The 17940-nt window shown below is 52.6% G+C and overlaps 1 protein-coding gene across 1 annotated transcript in view; it reads right to left on the bottom strand.

The window, feature by feature from the left end:
* birc6 (baculoviral IAP repeat containing 6) overlaps positions 1-17940 on the bottom strand; it is a 143376-nt gene that overhangs the window by 72778 nt on the left and 52658 nt on the right. The window contains exons 41-57 of the mRNA XM_084460956.1: positions 17862-17940; positions 17362-17488; positions 16546-16656; positions 14196-14457; positions 12798-13369; positions 11984-12159; positions 10784-10880; positions 10406-10600; positions 8869-9069; positions 7804-8083; positions 6365-6621; positions 5752-5860; positions 5238-5474; positions 4003-4885; positions 2099-2242; positions 1104-1233; positions 839-970 (exon numbers count right to left, since the gene is read on the bottom strand). The exon at positions 17862-17940 is cut by the window's right edge and continues 76 nt beyond it. Coding sequence (XP_084317082.1) covers positions 839-970; positions 1104-1233; positions 2099-2242; positions 4003-4885; positions 5238-5474; positions 5752-5860; positions 6365-6621; positions 7804-8083; positions 8869-9069; positions 10406-10600; positions 10784-10880; positions 11984-12159; positions 12798-13369; positions 14196-14457; positions 16546-16656; positions 17362-17488; positions 17862-17940 — 3992 coding nt within the window. The remainder of the gene's footprint in view (positions 1-838; positions 971-1103; positions 1234-2098; positions 2243-4002; positions 4886-5237; positions 5475-5751; positions 5861-6364; positions 6622-7803; positions 8084-8868; positions 9070-10405; positions 10601-10783; positions 10881-11983; positions 12160-12797; positions 13370-14195; positions 14458-16545; positions 16657-17361; positions 17489-17861) is intronic.

Below are 17940 nucleotides of genomic sequence, written 5' to 3'. Positions count from 1 at the left end.
AGGGAGGGTGTAGTCTACAGGGGAGGGTGTAGTCTACAGGGGAGGGAGGGTGTAGTCTACAGGGGAGGGAGGGTGTAGTCTACAGGGGAGGGAGGGGGTGTAGTCTACAGGGGAGGGGGGAGGGGAGGGTGTAGTCTACAGGGGAGGGGGGGTGTAGTCTACAGGGGAGGGAGGGTGTAGTCTACAGGGGAGGGAGGAGGGAGGGTGTAGTCTACAGGGGAGGGAGGGTGTAGTCTACAGGGGAGGGGGGGGAGGGGTGTAGTCTACAGGGGAGGGAGGGTGGAGTCTACAGGGGAGGGAGGGTGTAGTCTACAGGGGAGGGAGGGTGTAGTCTACAGGGGAGGGAGGGGGGGTAGTCTACAGGGGAGGGAGGGGTGTAGTCTACAGGGGAGGGAGGGTGTAGTCTACAGGGGAAGGAGGGTGTAGTCTACAGGGGAGGGAGGGGGGGTAGTCTACAGGGGAAGGAGGGTGTAGTCTACAGGGGAGGGAGGGGGGGTAGTCTACAGGGGAGGGAGGGGTGTAGTCTACAGGGGAGGGAGGGTGTAGTCTACAGGGGAGGGAGGGTGTAGTCTACAGGGGAGGGAGGGTGTAGTCTACAGGGGAGGGAGGGTGTAGTCTACAGGGGAGGGAGGAGGGAGGGTGTAGTCTACAGGGGAGGGAGGGTGTAGTCTACAGGGGAGGGAGGGTGGAGTCTACAGGGGAGGGAGGGTGTAGTCTACAGGGGAGGGAGGGTGTAGTCTACAGGGGAGGGGGGGTGTAGTCTACAGGGGAGGGAGGGTGTAGTCTACAGGGGAGGGAGGGCGTAGAGCAACATAAGAAGGAAAAGCCGGGCTTGTACCCGAGGCCACGACGACGCTGTAGTTGTCCTGGAAGCCACTGTCCGCCTTCATCTTGTCCTTCTCCTCGTGGTTCTTCTTCTCCTTGTCCTCCTTCTGCTCGCTGATCAGCTTGGCCGTGATGCTGGGCGTGTCTGGAGGAGGGGAGGATGGGGGGGGGAGAGAGAGAGGGTGGGGGGGGGGGAGAGAGGGTGGGGGTGAGTGAGAGTGAGTGTGTTGAGAGTGTTGACCGCGGTTCAGGCGAGTGTCGGTCCAGGGAGGACGTACCGGAGACGCGGTCCAGCACCTCGGCCAGCGTGGTGGAGATGGGCAGGTGGAGGGTGCGGTACTTGTGTCCCGCGCCGTACATGGGGTGCTGGATCATGTGACTGGTGGCGTTGATGCGCCCTTTGTACAGCTGGAGGAGGGGGAGAGAGGGAGGAAGAGTTGGATGTGTGGAAGATTGGGGAAACGGTAGTAGTGACACACAGAACCACCTCCTGTCATTGTCACTGTCCTGTCTCGTCCTGTCACCCTGTCTATTGGGGTCTGTTTCGTGTTTTGCACAGTTCAGAGCAAATTCCTAGTGTGTGTGAAACCTACCCGGCGACAATAAATAAGATTCTGATTCTAAATCAGATGAGGAGTTCAGAGTGAAACCAAGATCCGAAATGGCCGCCACACTTCAGGATATGATATCAGGAGAATTAAAGGTACCCAATGTAGTTTTTGCACACTAGTATGCGCTCTAGAGCAAATTTGAGAAGGTGGTCCCCGAAAATCGCGTACTACGTCATTGCGTCAATACGCGGAGCACATAATAGTGATGTTTCACACATCTTTGTTGTTTTCAAAACATTAGCGAAATATCATTTTGCGAAGAAATTACAAGGTAGGGAAGACATTCAAGTGATTCGACGTGTTTATTAGACGACAAGGAACCATATAATCGAGGAATTTCGAAAATAAACAAAGAACGGATTGTTTTGATTCACGTTTCGTTGGGTACCTTTAAGGGAGACTCAGCCACTCTAATTGCACCTTAAAAATGCATTAATGGTCATTCTCTACTCCTATCAGAGTGGACACAGCTTCTCATCCAGCTTGACCCGCCCATCACCCCCAGCGGAGCTACCCACCGGACAGGAGGCGGAGCTACCCACCAGACAGGAGGCGGAGCTACCCACCAGACAGGAGGCGGAGCTACCCACCAGACAGGAGGCGGAGCTACCCACCGGACAGGAGGCGGAGCTACCCACCGGACAGGAGGCGGAGCTACCCACCGGACAGGGCGACTGCAGGAAGACCGTGACCTTCTCGTCCTCCAGCATGAGCTGCAGGAAGAGCCTGCGGATGAAGCCCGAGATGTTCCCGGAGACGGGCACGTTCCCTCGCTGTGGGGCCGACTGGAAGAGCTCGCACAGCACCTGCAGGGAGGGAGGGGGCGAGGGAAACAACCCCCAAAAAGACCAGTCAGTCAGGCCAGTCAGGCGTCTCGGGTTCGACAGCACGCTGAGAAGGTCACCGCGATAGGAACGTGTGTAGCAGTGTTTTCAACATGGCCGGTCCCTCACGTGTGTGACATATTAATGTGAACCAATCAAACGTCACTATTTCAGAATGAGAACTGACAGACGGCTGTTGCCAGGGATACCAGCTGCCAGGGGGCGGAGACACACCTGTGCTATGAGACAGGGATACCAGCAGAGGGGGTATATACCGGTGATACCAGCAGAGAGAGAGGGGTGGGGGGTGTATACCAGTGATACCAGCAGAGAGAGAGGGGTGGGGGGTGTGTACCAGTGATACCAGCAGAGAGAGAGGGGCGGGGGGTGTGTACCGGTGATACCAGCAGAGAGAGAGGGGTGGGGGGTGTATACCAGTGATACCAGCAGAGAGAGAGGGGTGGGGGGTGTGTACCGGTGATACCAGCAGAGAGAGAGGGGTGGGGGTGTATACCAGTGATACCAGCAGAGAGAGAGGGGTGGGGGGTGTGTACCAGTGATACCAGCAGAGAGAGAGGGGCGGGGGGTGTGTACCGGTGATACCAGCAGAGAGAGAGGAGGGGGTGTATACCAGTGATACCAGCAGAGAGAGAGGAGGGGGTGTATACCAGTGATACCAGCAGAGAGAGAGAGGGGTGGGGGGTGTATACCAGTGATACCAGCAGAGAGAGGGGTGGGGGGGTGTACCAGTGATACCAGCAGAGAGAGGGGTGGGGGGGTGTATACTAGTGATACCAGCGGAGAGAGGGGTGGGGGGGGTGTACCAGTGATACCAGCAGAGAGAGGGGTGGGGGGGTGTATACTAGTGATACCAGCAGAGAGAGAGGGGTGGGGGGATGTGTACCAGTGATACCAGCAGAGAGAGAGGGGTGGGGGGTGTATACTAGTGATACCAGCAGAGAGAGAGGGGTGGGGGGTGTATACTAGTGATAGCAGCAGAGAGAGAGGGGTGGGGGGTGTGTACCGGTGATACCAGCAGAGAGAGAGGGGTGGGGGGTGTATACCAGTGATACCAGCAGAGAGAGAGGGGTGGGGGGTGTATACCAGTGATACCAGCAGAGAGAGAGGGGTGGGGGGTGTATACCAGTGATACCAGCAGAGAGAGAGGGGTGGGTGGTGTGTACCGGTGATACCAGCAGAGAGAGAGGGGTGGGGGGTGTATACCAGTGATACCAGCAGAGAGAGAGGAGGGGGGGGTGTGTACCAGTGATACCAGCAGAGAGAGAGGGGTGGGGGTGTGTGTACCAGTGATACCAGCAGAGAGAGAGGGGTGGGTGGTGTATACCAGTGATACCAGCAGAGAGAGAGGAGGGGGGGGTGTGTACCAGTGATACCAGCAGAGAGAGAGGGGTGGGGGTGTGTGTACCAGTGATACCAGCAGAGAGAGAGGGGTGGGGGGTGTATACCAGTGATACCAGCAGAGAGAGAGGGGTGGGGGGGGTATACCAGTGATACCAGCAGAGAGAGAGGGGTGGGGTGTATACCAGTGATACCAGCAGAGAGAGAGGGGTGGGGGGTGTGTACCAGTGATAACAGCAGAGAGAGAGGGATGGGGGGTGTGTACCAGTGATACCAGCAGAGAGAGAGGGGTGGGGGGTTTATACCAGTGATACCAGCAGAGAGAGAGGGGTGGGGGGTGTATACCAGTGATACCAGCAGAGAGAGAGGAGGGGGTTACAAACCTGCGCCATGAGTCTCTGGTTGTTGGGGTGGCAGGAGATGCACTGGAGGAAGAACGCCACCGTGGCGTTCTCCATGGCCGTCCTCTGCTGCGTGGTCAGCCCGCCCGCCTGCCCCGCCCACGCCAGCGAGTACCTGGACCCCGGGGGCGGGCCGCAGGACGCCGCCCCCCCGCCGGCGCCCGACGCGTGGGCCCCGCCCCCTCCGCCGCCGCCGCCCGCGCTGGCGCTGGAGTGGCACAGCAGGAAGAGCAGCGCCGTCCACAGCGGGTTGACCTCCGAGCCGCCGAGCCAGTCCTTCATGGCGTGGCTGTTCCCCACCTCGGTGAGGAAACGCAGCACGGGCGCCGCCAGCTCCGCCGACAGCGCCGCCCTCGCCGGGGGGGAGGACGACGAAGAGGAGGAGGACGAGGAGGAGGGGTGGTGGTGGTGCTGCCGTCGGTCGGCGTGACCCGCGGGCAGCGGAAGGTCAGCGCTGGCCAGCAGGCCGCAGCAAAGCCCCGCCAGGCTGCGCACAAGCAGCGACGGCAGCCCCGACGCCAGCAGCTGCTCGATGGCGCCGGGCGACTGCGAGGCGGCCGCCAGCGTGGCCAGCTGCGACTCCGACAGGCTGACGGGCGGCCGGGCGTGCTTGGAGTCGTCGGTGAGGGCGGCGGCGGCCGCGCTGGCGCTGCTGAGGTCGTGCTGCTTCTTGCCGTCGTCCGTCATGGACAGGCGGTGGTGCTGGGAGTGGGCGGCGGCCGTGGGCGGGGCCACGATGCCCATCCAGGACATGAGCAGGGAGAAGTAGCTGGGGTGGATGTGACACATGGAGCACAGGAGGCTGTCCACCGCCTTCTTCAGCACCATGGTGCACGGCAGGGACATGGACCAGCTGAACAACAGCCTGGGGACGAGGGACAGGGTTACTACACACACACACACAGGTTACTACACACACACACAGGTTACTACACACACACACAGGGGTTACTACACACACACACAGGGTTACTACACACACACACAAACAGGGGTTACTACACACACACACACACACACACACAGGGGTTACTACACACACACACACAGGGGTTACTACACACACACGCGCGCGCGCACACACACACACACACACACACACACACACACAGGGTTTACTACACACACACACAGGGACAGGGTTTACTACACACACACACACACACACACACACACACACACACCCCCACACACACACACACACACGCGGTACTCACTCAAAGAGCTCCCTGCTGAGCAGCAGCGGCAGGTCATAGTCCACGGGCAGCTCGTAGCTGTGCCACAAGATGGCCGCCACGCAGTGGAGGTGGGAGGGCGAGGGCATGAGCAGGCCGTACTCCCGGGACGAGGACGACCCCCCGCTGCCACTAGGGTACATGTAGCCCACGGGACCACAGCGCTTGTGGGCCGCCACTCTGGACGAGTCGTGGACCCACTGGAGGAGGGCTTGGATCCTGGAGGGGAGGGGTTAATAGTAACATCAGTGTCTGATCCTGGAGGGGAGGGGTTAATAGTAACATCAGTGTCTGATCCTGGAGGGGAGGGGTTAATAGTAACATCAGTGTCTGATCCTGGAGGGGAGGGGTTAATAATAACATCAGTGTTTCACTGCGAGGCCTTAGAAATTTAGACAAGGGAAAACTCCAGTCTTCTCGTCTAGGAAATGACCTTGCACTGACATTGTGCGTTTCTTTCGAGCATAGCTAAAGGGCGGGGCTCGGCGGCGTCTACCTGTCCTTGGTGCCGGAGTCCTGCGTGGTTCCCAGCTGGTACAGGATGTCGATGGTGGAGTCGGACGAGAGGCCGTTGAGTCTTCCGAACAGCAGGGGGCTGTTCAGGTCTGAAACGCAGAGAGAGACGCCTCCGTCAAACACGCATCACATCCATGAAGAAGAAAGACAGGAGAAGAGGAAAGCAACTATTTACTAGACAATGGCTGGCAAAAAAAATCTGGCTAGTAAATGTTTTCATTCATTGTCTGGTAAGTTTGGGACGCGAGATTACTTTTCGCAACCCAGTTTAGCAAGAACACCATAGAGTTTAGGGTTGAGGTTAGGGTTAGGGTGAGGGTCAGGTGTAGGGTTAGGATTAGGGTTAGGGTTAGGGTTAGGGTTAGGGTTAGGGTTAGGGTTAGGGTTAGGGTTAGGGTTAGGATTAGGGTTAGGGTTAGGGTTAGGGTTGGGGTTAGGGTTGGGGTTGGGGTTAAGGTTAAGGTTAAAGTTAGGGTCTTCCTTAACCCTAAACTCAATGGTGCTATCGCTAAACCGGGTTGCGAAAAGCGTAGGCGCGTTTGTGACCCTGAAGGCGGCCGTGCGTGTTTGTCGACGGTCTCGATGATGCGTACTGGAGGGGTCGGTGCCCGACGCGGCGCAGTTCCTCAGCAGGATGTCGATGAGCTTGAGGCCGACGCGCGTGGACTGCAGGCCGATCTTCACCAGCACCGCCTCGATGTTGGGCGAGTGCATGCCGCAGTAGGGCGACATGAGCAGCGCGGCGCACGTCTGCAGCAGGTTGGCGGTGGGCGCGGCGGCGCTCGCCATCGTGGCCTCCAGGTCGCTGACGTGCGTCAGGCAGTGGTGGAGCAGCCGGAGCCAGCCGATACTGGGGGTGGAGGGGTCAAAGGTCAAATAAATTGTGTTACTACACTTTGAATGTACATATGTTGCTTGATAGATTTTAAACTCAAATAAGGGTGTGTGTCCATCGGTAAGCTGTGTACTGTAGCTGAACAGCGCCAAGCGTAAAGCTTAGAGCACACTAGAGTTTAGAGCGCACTAGAGTTTAGAGCGTACTAGAGTTTAAGCGCACTAGAGTTTAGAGCGTACTAGAGTTTAAGCGCACTAGAGTTTAGAGCGCACTAGAGTTTAAGCGCACTAGAGTTTAGAGCACACTAGAGTTTAGAGCGTACTAGAGTTTAGAGCACACTAGAGTTTAGAGCGCACTAGAGTTTAAGCGCACTAGAGTTTAGAGCTGGCGAGGCTACCGATGTTTCACATCTACGTTAGCAACCAGTGTCGTGTTTTTGTAGACTGCAGGTTAACTAGCCAAGTTAAGATAGCTAGCTAATGTTAGCTAGCGGTAATGTTTGCTATATGTGCGGTTTTGCCAAAAACCGATCGTCCTCGTTATCAGAACAGCCTGCGTTCTAGACCAAAAAGTTCAACTTTTTTCAACTGGTTTTGGACACCTGCTGCGCTACCTGGTTTTGGACACCTGCTGCGCTTCCTGGTTTTGGAGACCTGCTGTGCTACCTGGTTTTGGAGACCTGCTGCGCTACCTGGTTTTGGACACCTGCTGTGCTACCTGGTTTTGGACACCTGCTGCGCTACCTGGTTTTGGACACCTGCTGCGCTACCTGGTTTTGGAGACCTGCTGCGGCTGTGCTACCTGGTTTTGGACACCTGCTGCGGCTGTGCTACCTGGTTTTGGACACCTGCTGTGCTACCTGGTTTTAGACACCTGCTGCGCTACCTGGTTTTGGACACCTGCTGTGCTACCTGGTTTTGGACACCTGCTGCGCTACCTGGTTTTGGAGACCTGCTGCGCTACCTGGTTTTGGACACCTGCTGTGCTACCTGGTTTTGGACACCTGCTGTGCTACCTGGTTTTGGACACCTGCTGCGCTACCTGGTTTTGGCCACCTGCTGCGCTACCTGGTTTTGGACACCTGCTGCGCTACCTGGTTTTGGACACCTGCTGCGCTTCCTGGTTTTGGAGACCTGCTGCGCTACCTGGTTTTGGACACCTGCTGCGCTACCTGGTTTTGGACACCTGCTGCGCTACCTGGTTTTGGACACCTGGTCCTCGGAGGGCAGGAAGGGGTTGTTGACGGTGGCGGAGGAGGTGTTCCCGAACGCCGTGAGGCCGAGCAGCTTGATCTGGGACAGCCCCAGGGTGCTGGCGTCGCGCGGCCGGTGGAGGCGCAGGCACACGGCCGACACCACCTCCGCCTTCACCAGCTGGATCTTGATGTAGGTGAGGCCGCTGGTGATGATGGGCGTGGACAGGGGCAGCATGTTGACGCCGTCGGCGCTGATCTCCACGGAGACGGAGGACGGGCAGGCTGCGGGGGGCGGGGCCGGAGGGGGACAGATCCAAGATCAGCGAGGTTTCCATACAGTGGTGCGGCATTGCGTTCTGATTCTGACTCAGAATCAGCCATGGTACGTTACACATGCTATGAATTTAGGAATTACTAGGAATTTGTTTTGGTCAGACAACATTACTTCTTCCTCCATCCTCCTTAGTTCAACTTATAGATATATATAAAAAATTATTTATATAGATATATATAAAAAACGCCCTAAAAAGTACATATTACAAACAGTAAGGGGTGGTTCCTTTTTTCCAGTAAAACCCATCATGATATCTAACCTAACTTGACTGATAAAGAGGACATATTGTATATTGTATAACAGTCAACTGTGAAGTACCATGTTTCCATCCACTCGTCAATCGAATTGTGTGAGGATCGCTAAAAATACGAATGCGAATAAAGCCGGCGAACGTGCGTTTCCATCTCAAGCTTAAAATCGGATAAAGCATTTATCACAAAAGAGTTTTATCGAACGAGAGAAAATCCGACGAGATCGACAGTACAAACTTTTTGTCGATTTTCATGATGTTTAATCAGATTTTACCGTTTCCATAAGGCATTTTTAATTCGATATAACTTAATTCGCATAAAATGCGTGGATGGAAACATGTCTACAGAGAGACAGACAGGCAGGTAAAGGGTTTTACGTAAAAAAAAAAAAGCAGTGGCTCTTTGACTTGAATATCAGACTGAGTGAACTAAGGGGTCCGAGTTTCGAAAGCGGACGCCGGATTGAGGGGGGCGGAGCTTACTGGCGAGGGACGCCAGGTGCGGCTGGATGTGCAGCTCCTTGAGGAGCACGGCGGCGGGCAGGTGGACGGTCAGGTCGCACCACGCCTCCTCCGGCAGGAAGATGTAGGACCAGGCGGCCGAGCGCGCCCGCCGGTGAGGGGGCGTGGCCTGTAGCAGCACCTCCGCCGGCTGGGCCGTGGGGCTGCTGGAGGTGATGGTGCCTGGGGAGGGACAAACAGAGCTCTTCAGGATTCAAATGATAAAAGGAATAAAGCTCTACTTAGACCGGGGGTTTTCAAATTCTAAGACAGTAAGAACTTATAAACCCACACCCACCCACCCACCCACCCACCCACCCACCCACCCACACACACACACACACACACACATGTCATGGAATTTAACACACAATCTCAAGACTATTCAGATGCATATCCTTTCTATTCATCAAGTCCCCTGAAAACCCCTAGGTTTCAATCTCCCTTTATGATTCTAAACACCCAACCCTCCCTTTTTGTACTCCTCTGTTTCGCTCTTTTGTCCAAGTCAGACATGCCACACCTTGTCCTTCCTGCCCTGACTCAGACCTTTGTCTATATTCAAAGTATATTCAAAGTAAGTTTGCATCCCCCGCCCACTGGGTGATATCCGACTCAGCCAATCAAATGACACCTAATACCTCGTTGGTTTTGAAGCAATATAAGGGGCAGTCTGGCGATCTGACTTTCACTTCTTCTCTGATAGAATCACGCTGTGTTTTTACTATTTTGAAGTCCGTTTGCAACCGTATTGTTTCTTAATAAACCTGACTGAACATACACACACACACACACACACACACACACACACACACACACACACACACACACACACACACACACACACACACACACACACACACACACACACACACACACACACACACACACACACACACACACACACACACACACACACACACACACACACACACACACACACATCCCCTCAACCCCCCACACTCTGAACACCACCGAGACTAATGTGATGTTTCTATTAAAATATAAATCTATTAATACACTTTAGTAGTTTATCAATTCTTGAATGGATAACAAGCTTCCCTCTGGAATATGTAGAGAGTGGGTCGTATGCCCACCTCCCTTGTTCTCTGTAAAGCGCATTGTGTTGCCTCTGGGTATGAAATGCGCTATACAAATAAAGCTTTGAATGATTGATTGAACAAGTGTTCAATCATTTTTTTCTGATATTTTTTAGGGCTTTTCAGCTTTAATGTTATAGGACAGTGTAGAGAGACAGGAAACGTGGGAGAGAGAGGGGAGGACATGCGGCACAGGACCCGAGCGGGGAATCGAACCCGGGTCCGCCGCGCGAAGACCTAGCCTCCATATGGAGCGCGCCTTACCCGGTGAGCTACCGGGGCGCCCCTGATTGAACAAGTGTTACGCAGAACACAATTGTCGATACCACATGAGGAAACGGCTGTTCAAGCCCGTAACCTCACACAGACAGAGAGAGACGGCGGCTTCCTGCCTCCTCGCTTAGCGGAGCGGAGCGTACCCAGGGGAGCGAAGTTGTGGAGCCCCTCGGCGTTGTCCGGCTCCGACGCCAGGACGCGGGCCTTCAGGCTGCCGTCGGCGCTCTTCCCCGGCCCGGAGTCCAGGAACTTCATGATGGTGGACACCATGCTGCGCGCCGTGTTGACGATGGCCCGCGTGCTGGTCACCATGTTGTTACAGATCAGCTGGACGCCGCCTGGGAGGGAGGAGGACGACAGGGCCAACGCTTCAGACGATCCACCTCAAACACACACACACATCCTCTGGAAGCATTTTGATGTTATGTTCGTATCAGAAAAGTTATTACCCTTTGTGTTTGGGTGTGTGTGTGTGTGTGTGTGTGTGTGTGTGTGTGTGTGGGGGGGGGGGGGGGGTGTACCCATGTCGTGGAAGGCCTTCAAAGCCTCGCTCGTGTCGAGCACTCGGAGGATGAACCAGAGCAGCGGCTCGGACAGCTGACAGGTCGACAGAGAACCCTAGGAGAAGACGAGAGGGTTAGCTACCTCACACTAGATTATCAACAGAACCCTAGAACCAGAGGGTTAGCTACCTCACACTAGATTATCAACAGAACCGGAGAACCAGAGGGTTAGCTACCTCACACTAGATTATCAACAGAACCCTAGAACCAGAGGGTTAGCTACCTCACACTAGATTATCAACAGAACCCTAGGAGAACGAGAGAGTTAGCTACCTCACACTAGATCATCAACAGAACCCTAGGAGAACGAGAGGGTTAGCTACCTCACACTAGATCATCAACAGAACCCTAGGAGAACGTGAGGGTTAGCTACCTCACACTAGGTTATCAACAGAACCCTAGGAGAACGAGGGTTAGCTACCTCACACTAGGTTTTCTACAGAACCCTAGGAGAACGAGAGGGTTAGCTACCTCACACTAGGTTATCAACAGAACCCTAGGAGAACCAGAGGGTTCGCTACCTCACACTAGATTATCAACAGAACCCTAGGAGAACCAGAGGGTTAGCTACCTCACACTAGATTATCAACAGAACCCTAGGAGAACCAGAGGGTTAGCTACCTCACACTAGATTATCAACAGAACCCTAGGAGAACCAGAGGGTTAGCTACCTCACACTAGGTTATCAACAGAACCCTAGGAGAACCAGAGGGTTAGCTACCTCACACTAGATTATCAACAGAACCCTAGGAGAACCAGAGGGTTAGCTACCTCACACTAGATCATCAACAGAACCCTAGGAATCAATGAATTGAATGAATCAAATGATTCAGAATCGATTCATGAATCCCAAAATGGATCTTTTATTTAATGAATGAATGAATAAATGAAGGAATGAATAGTTCATTCATTCATTCAATGATTCATTCATTCATTTTTGTAAATCAGTATCGATACCCAGCCCTAGTATTGATGTGTTGCATAACTTGGCAGTCATGTAATTAAGGTTACAGCTAAAAAAAAAAAAACAACAGGTTTTAGTAACACTAACCGAATCCATATTGAATCGAATCGAGATAATCGATTCTGAACTTAGTGAATCGGAATCGAATCGATTCTTGAGATTGGACTGGATACCCAGCCCTAGAGGAGTCGTACCTGTCGGCCCATGTATCCACAGGCCATGTACGTGAGGATGGGCTGCAGCATGACCTGCACGGACGTGGCCCTCTTGCTCAGCGTGGTGAGGATGGTGAACAGGCCGTCCCCCACCGAGATGGCGTCCAGCCCCCCGTGGAAGTTCTCGTGCTTGGTCAGGTGGAGGCCGCTGGCACCTGGGAGGGGGGGGGGGGGGGAGGGAGAAGCACAGAGTCGTCATTACATCATAGGGATGGGTTTAAAAAAAACGATTCATCGATTCTGAATCAAATGATTCAGAATCGATTCATGAATCACTAGTCGACTATCAAGCCACTAGTTGACCCTGTGCATTGGTCAACTAGTCATTTTTAAATAAATAAATAATATATATATATATATATTTATTTTTAAAATATGTTTACTGGTTGTTTTTTTTTGCAGTTGGGGGCGGCTGTTGGTAGTTCATTTTTGTCATTTCACGTTTTAAAATTAAAAAATTAAAAAATTAAAAAAAATAAACAATACAAACTGAAATTTGTTTATTGATCATTATTGGGTGATAAACCTGCGATTAATCGACTAGACGACTATTTTGGGGGAGTAGGTGATGACTACTAAAATGCAGCAGTCATGAATGCCCTGGTGTGTACTGTACTTCACAGCAAATTACTGTTACAGAAAACTAATACTTAATACTAAGTAATATACTTAATACTAAGTAATACTATGTACTACTTACTGGCGTCTGTTGAGAACATGTTGAATGACAAATGTTTTCAATGAAAGCCGCTCTAAACGAAAAGTGACAGTTAGGAACCCGATAAGCACCCACCTATGATCATCGCCATGGCGCTGCTATTACACTGACCCAGAGCCGACAGGATCTGACTCATGATCTGCTGATTGGCCAGGACCAGGTCCGCCACGCCCGCCGCCGGCCCCTGATTGGCCGCGGACCCTCCAGCCGGCCCCTCCTTGCTCCCGCACACTTTCTCCTCGTCCGACACGCTGCTGTCGGAGGCCCCGCCCCCCGCCGGCGGCACGCGCCCGCTGAACTCGCGGTCGCCGGACAGCGGCAGCTGCACCAGGGCGTTGACCAGCTTCAGCAGGTCGAACATCAGCTGGTCGCGCGTCGTCTCGCCGCACACCGCCTTGGCGTCGCCCGGGCGGATGATGTTGGCGAAGAGGCCGCCGAAGCAGGCGCGGGCGCCGGCCGAGCTGTCCGAGCCGCTGCGCGACACCACCTTGTCGGAGCAGGTGATGTAGTGGTGCACCAGGAAGGTGATGGACTCGATGACGGAGGAGATGGTGCTGACGGACACCACCTGGAAGTTCTGCTCCAGGGTGAACTCCAGCAGCTTGACCTGGGCGTCCAGGGGCCCCACGCCCGCCTGGAACGGGCCCCTGAGGGAGAGCAGACAGAGAGAGACCAGCTCTGACACCCACTCTCTAGGATCTCAACAGTAACACAGCTTCGTATGTGTACTAGTGTATAAGCTGCACGAGATAACCTGGCACTTTGGCGGCCCCTCTGGTCATGATAAAAACTGCAGTATACTAGCAGTACACTAGAAGTATACTAGCAGTACAGTCAGGGGTTAAATTGGGATGTTATGTGCTGCGACTTAATAGTTTGTTGCTAAATATTTAAAAAAGCCTTTCCAGATGAACTAGAATCTTACTTTATGGCGAATTATATGTCAGTACGCCAACTAATACCTCGGTGAGTTTCTTGTCTTTGAAATTGAGAGTTTAACATGTTTTTGAATGATTTTTCAAGATGCCCATCCACATCCATTGTATGACCAAAACGGCGGTAGAGCAATTGTCAACTTTCTCGAAAATGCTAGTTTTGTCAACGTTTTGATCTGAACCATTGTATATGATCACAAGTAACCTTAAAACAGGGCTAGACATGCATTTTCCCTTTACTACTCCTTTAACTATCAAAAAGTCATATTACATTACAGTCATTTAGCATACGCTTTTATCCAAAGCGACTAACAATAATTGCATTTAACGTAGGAAGAGCCAATGTACTACTACTTGCCAGAACTCACAAGTGCATCTTCTTTCTAAAACAAGTGACTAAGAGCATAATCTAGTGCTGAAGGCAAAGTGCAAGAATCACAATCTAAAGTACAGTGCAATATAATATAATACAATAAGTACATACAAGCTTGAAGCTTAAACTGATTTTGTAAACGTATAAAACGGGCGTGAACCGTACCTCTCCGTGGACAGGATGTGCATGAGCCTGAGCAGGAAGTCGCTGAACACCTGCGGGCAGGCGGAGGACAGGTGCACCTGGAGGCGCGTGAGGAACTCCTGCATGGCCTGCGTGGCGGTGGGTCCCACCTGCGAGCTGTGCTGCCCGGTGCCGTGCGGGTTGCTGCCCGACAGGAAGCGCACGAGCACGTGCACCAGCGTGGGGTCCGACACCATCTGCTGGGCCGTGCTCTCGTGGGCGGCGCCCATCCCGTTGACGGAGGCTGTCGGGGTGGTGTGAGGAACGCACGTTTACACACAAACGCTCGTGAGCCAATCACACGCTAGCAGTGTTAGAAATGATGCCCTATTATAGAAATAGTGGACTATAGAGCGTGTTCGCCATTTTATTCTACTGTCCGAATTCTCAACGGTTCATTTGATTCACTATATAGTCCACTAGAAAATACCCACAATTCACAGCAATTTCTAGTGAACAGAGAATGTATCCTACAATTTCTCATTCACTACACCACTTAGGGAATAGTGAGTGAGTGAACGAGTAAGCAGCTACTGACCCAGGATCAGCAGCACGGCAGTAATGGAAGACGACAGTTGGAAAGTTGTACTTGTAACAAAACTGACTTAAAGGTACCCAACGAAACGTGAATCAAAACAATCCGTTCTTTGTTTATTTTCGAAATTCCTCGATTATATGGTTCCTTGTAGTCTAATAAACATGTTGAACCACTTGAATGTCTTTCCTACCTTGTAATTTCTTTGCAAAATGATATTTCGCTAATGTTTTGAAAACAACAAAGATGTGTGAAACGTCACTATTATGTGCTCCGCGTATTGACGCAATGACGTAGTACACGATTTTCGGGGACCACCTTCTCAAATTTGCTCTAGAGCGCATACTAGTGGTCTAAAACTACATTGGGTACCTTTAAAATACAGCGATTTTCAATATGCCATAATGGTATTCCAATCTTTACTCTGGCCCAAGTCTAAGTGAAAGTCAGTCAGGATGAGGGAGTGACCACAGACTGGCAGTTGGTCATGAGGGTGAGGTAGTGACCACAGACTGGCATGTTGGTCATGAGGAGGGTGAGGTAGTGACCACAGACTGGCATGTTGGTCGTGAGGGTGAGGGAGTGACCACAGACTGGCATGTTGGTCACGAGGGTGAGGTAGTGACCACAGACTGGCATGTTGGTCGTGAGGGTGAGGAAGTGACCACAGACTGGCATGTTGGTCGTGAGGGTGAGGGAGTGACCACAGACTGGCATGTTGGTCGTGAGGAGGGTGAGGTAGTGACCACAGACTGGCATGTTGGTCGTGAGGGTGAGGGAGTGACCACAGACTGGCATGTTGGTCATGAGGGTGAGGGAGTGACCACAGACTGGCATGTTGGTCATGAGGGTGAGGGAGTGACCACAGACTGGCATGTTGGTCGTGAGGAGGGTGAGGTAGTGACCACAGACTGGCATGTTGGTCACGAGGGTGAGGGAGTGACCACAGACTGGCAGTTGGTCATGAGGAGGGTGAGGTAGTGACCACAGACTGGCAGTTGGTCATGAGGAGGGTGAGGTAGTGACCACAGACTGGCATGTTGGTCGTGAGGGTGAGGGAGTGACCACAGACTGGCATGTTGGTCGTGAGGGTGAGGGAGTGACCACAGACTGGCATGTTGGTCATGAGGAGGGTGAGGGAGTGACCACAGACTGGCATGTTGGTCGTGAGGAGGGTGAGGTAGTGACCACAGACTGGCATGTTGGTCATGAGGGTGAGGGAGTGACCACAGACTGGCATGTTGGTCGTGAGGGTGAGGGAGTGACCACAGACTGGCATGTTGGTCATGAGGGTGAGGGAGTGACCACAGACTGGCATGTTGGTCACGAGGGTGAGGTTAATGGAATTTAACTGATCTAGTAAAAAGGATTTACCAAGATTCGCTCAAAAGGTTAAGTCTGGTTTATTGTGAAAACATACGAGCGCAAGGACTTCCTGGACAACGCAACAAGAGTGGTTTATCCAGAGAAGCGCCGCCCCTGGGTCCCGCTCTGCCTTATAGTCAATCAAAACACAGGTACGGCGCTTCCGGGATGTGATTGGCTACTCCATTGTACGTCATATGAAATGGCAGGCGTGGCCGAGAGTACAGACATGTGACATGAGGAAAAAGGCGGCAATTGGGGACAAAGGGTGACAAAGGACGGTTATTCTGTTGTAGACAGATTCTAGGTGTGTGGACCTCCTGGAGGCTACCGTCTATGTGAAACGGTTGAGGGAGGTGGTGAATTACAAAAGGAGAGAGAGAACAAACGGTTTAAGGTGTTTGGTTGTAAATTCTATAGCAAGGTACTCACCACAGACTGGCATGTTGGTCATGAGGGTGAGCGAGTGCAGCACAAGACACCAGGTCCTCAGGGAGGTGTTGGGGTACCAGGCCAGAACCGTCAGGAAACTGCTGATGGAGGCTGAAGGACACAAGAGAGAAGCTTTTACTAACTTCGAACTAACAACTGTCATTTGGAACCGAGCGTTCGAGTGTATAGGCCTGCGCAATTAATCGTGAATTAATCGAAATCGCGATTATGACCGCCGCGATTAACTAATCGCAAAAGGCCGTAATTAATGCGATTCGTAATTTTGTTTTGAATTGAGTGTGCTAGGACTACACGGACGAATCACAGGCGCTTATGCCGTCTGACCAATCACATGCGTTCCCGCTGAGTGCGCTGTGTGTGTCAATTTCACTGAGAAGACAGATAGCAGTAGGTCAAGACCAGTGTCACAAGAGTACCTGCAGCCGTGAGTAGTGACAAAACGAGCGAAAACGAGGTCAGTGAGTTAGTAGCAAGAAAGGGGATCAACGTCCGTGATTTGTGAGCATTTTGGTTATTATATATCAATATTATATATTAAATATTAATCGCAATTATTAATCGCAATTACCATTTTGAAGCGAATAATCGCAATTATTATCTTTTGTCATAATCGTGCAGCCCTAAGAGTTTATCAGCCGGAAGCAACATTCCCGTGACTTTGTCACCGTCTGTGACAAATAATCTTGAATCCTGACAACGCACATACAGTACAAAGCCAACGTAAACATCGTCTGGAAGCCCGGCGGTTGAAGACTAGAGAGGAGAAAATGTCGCGAGGCGTGTGTGAACTCTGACCTTGGTTGAGGGGGATGCTGGGAACTCTGCTGGCGTTGAACAGGAAGATGTCCGACCCGCTCTCCTCGCTGCCCCCCGAGCACGAGTTCAGACTGAGGGTGAGCCACAGCTGCAGGAGAGACTCCAGCTACACACACACACACACACAAAGACACACATACACACACACGAGTGAGTCTCACACATACTGTACATCGCAGATCGATGGGTTTTAGTGAGGAATTAAGCTTCCTGCGCTTTTGCGAATGAAAATTTAAGGTTTTAACAATTTATTGCAACAATACAATAATAATTTAACAATTTAAACAATTTGTAATGAATGAAGGACGACAGTTAAGTGGACAAACTCAGATTCTCAAATATCCCAAATATCCTAGTCCTCCGAACGGCACCGCGAGCGACTACCTCCACCGCCACCTCAGCCCCTGCAGGGAGGGAGGTGTGAGGGAGGCCCTGGGGGGGCGGCCCCGCCCCCTGGCCCCGCCCCGGAGCCCACTCACCTGGACGTGGTGCACCTGCAGCATGGAGAACAGCTTGTTGAAGCAGCCGCTCAGCATGGGGATGGAGGAGGCCTGCAGC

Source organism: Borostomias antarcticus (genome assembly GCF_949987555.1).
Source record: "Borostomias antarcticus genome assembly, chromosome: 34".
Lineage (NCBI taxonomy): Eukaryota > Metazoa > Chordata > Actinopteri > Stomiiformes > Stomiidae > Borostomias > Borostomias antarcticus.
The sequence above is the reverse complement of the archived record's forward strand: the minus strand, read 5'-3'. Positions and strand labels throughout refer to the sequence as shown.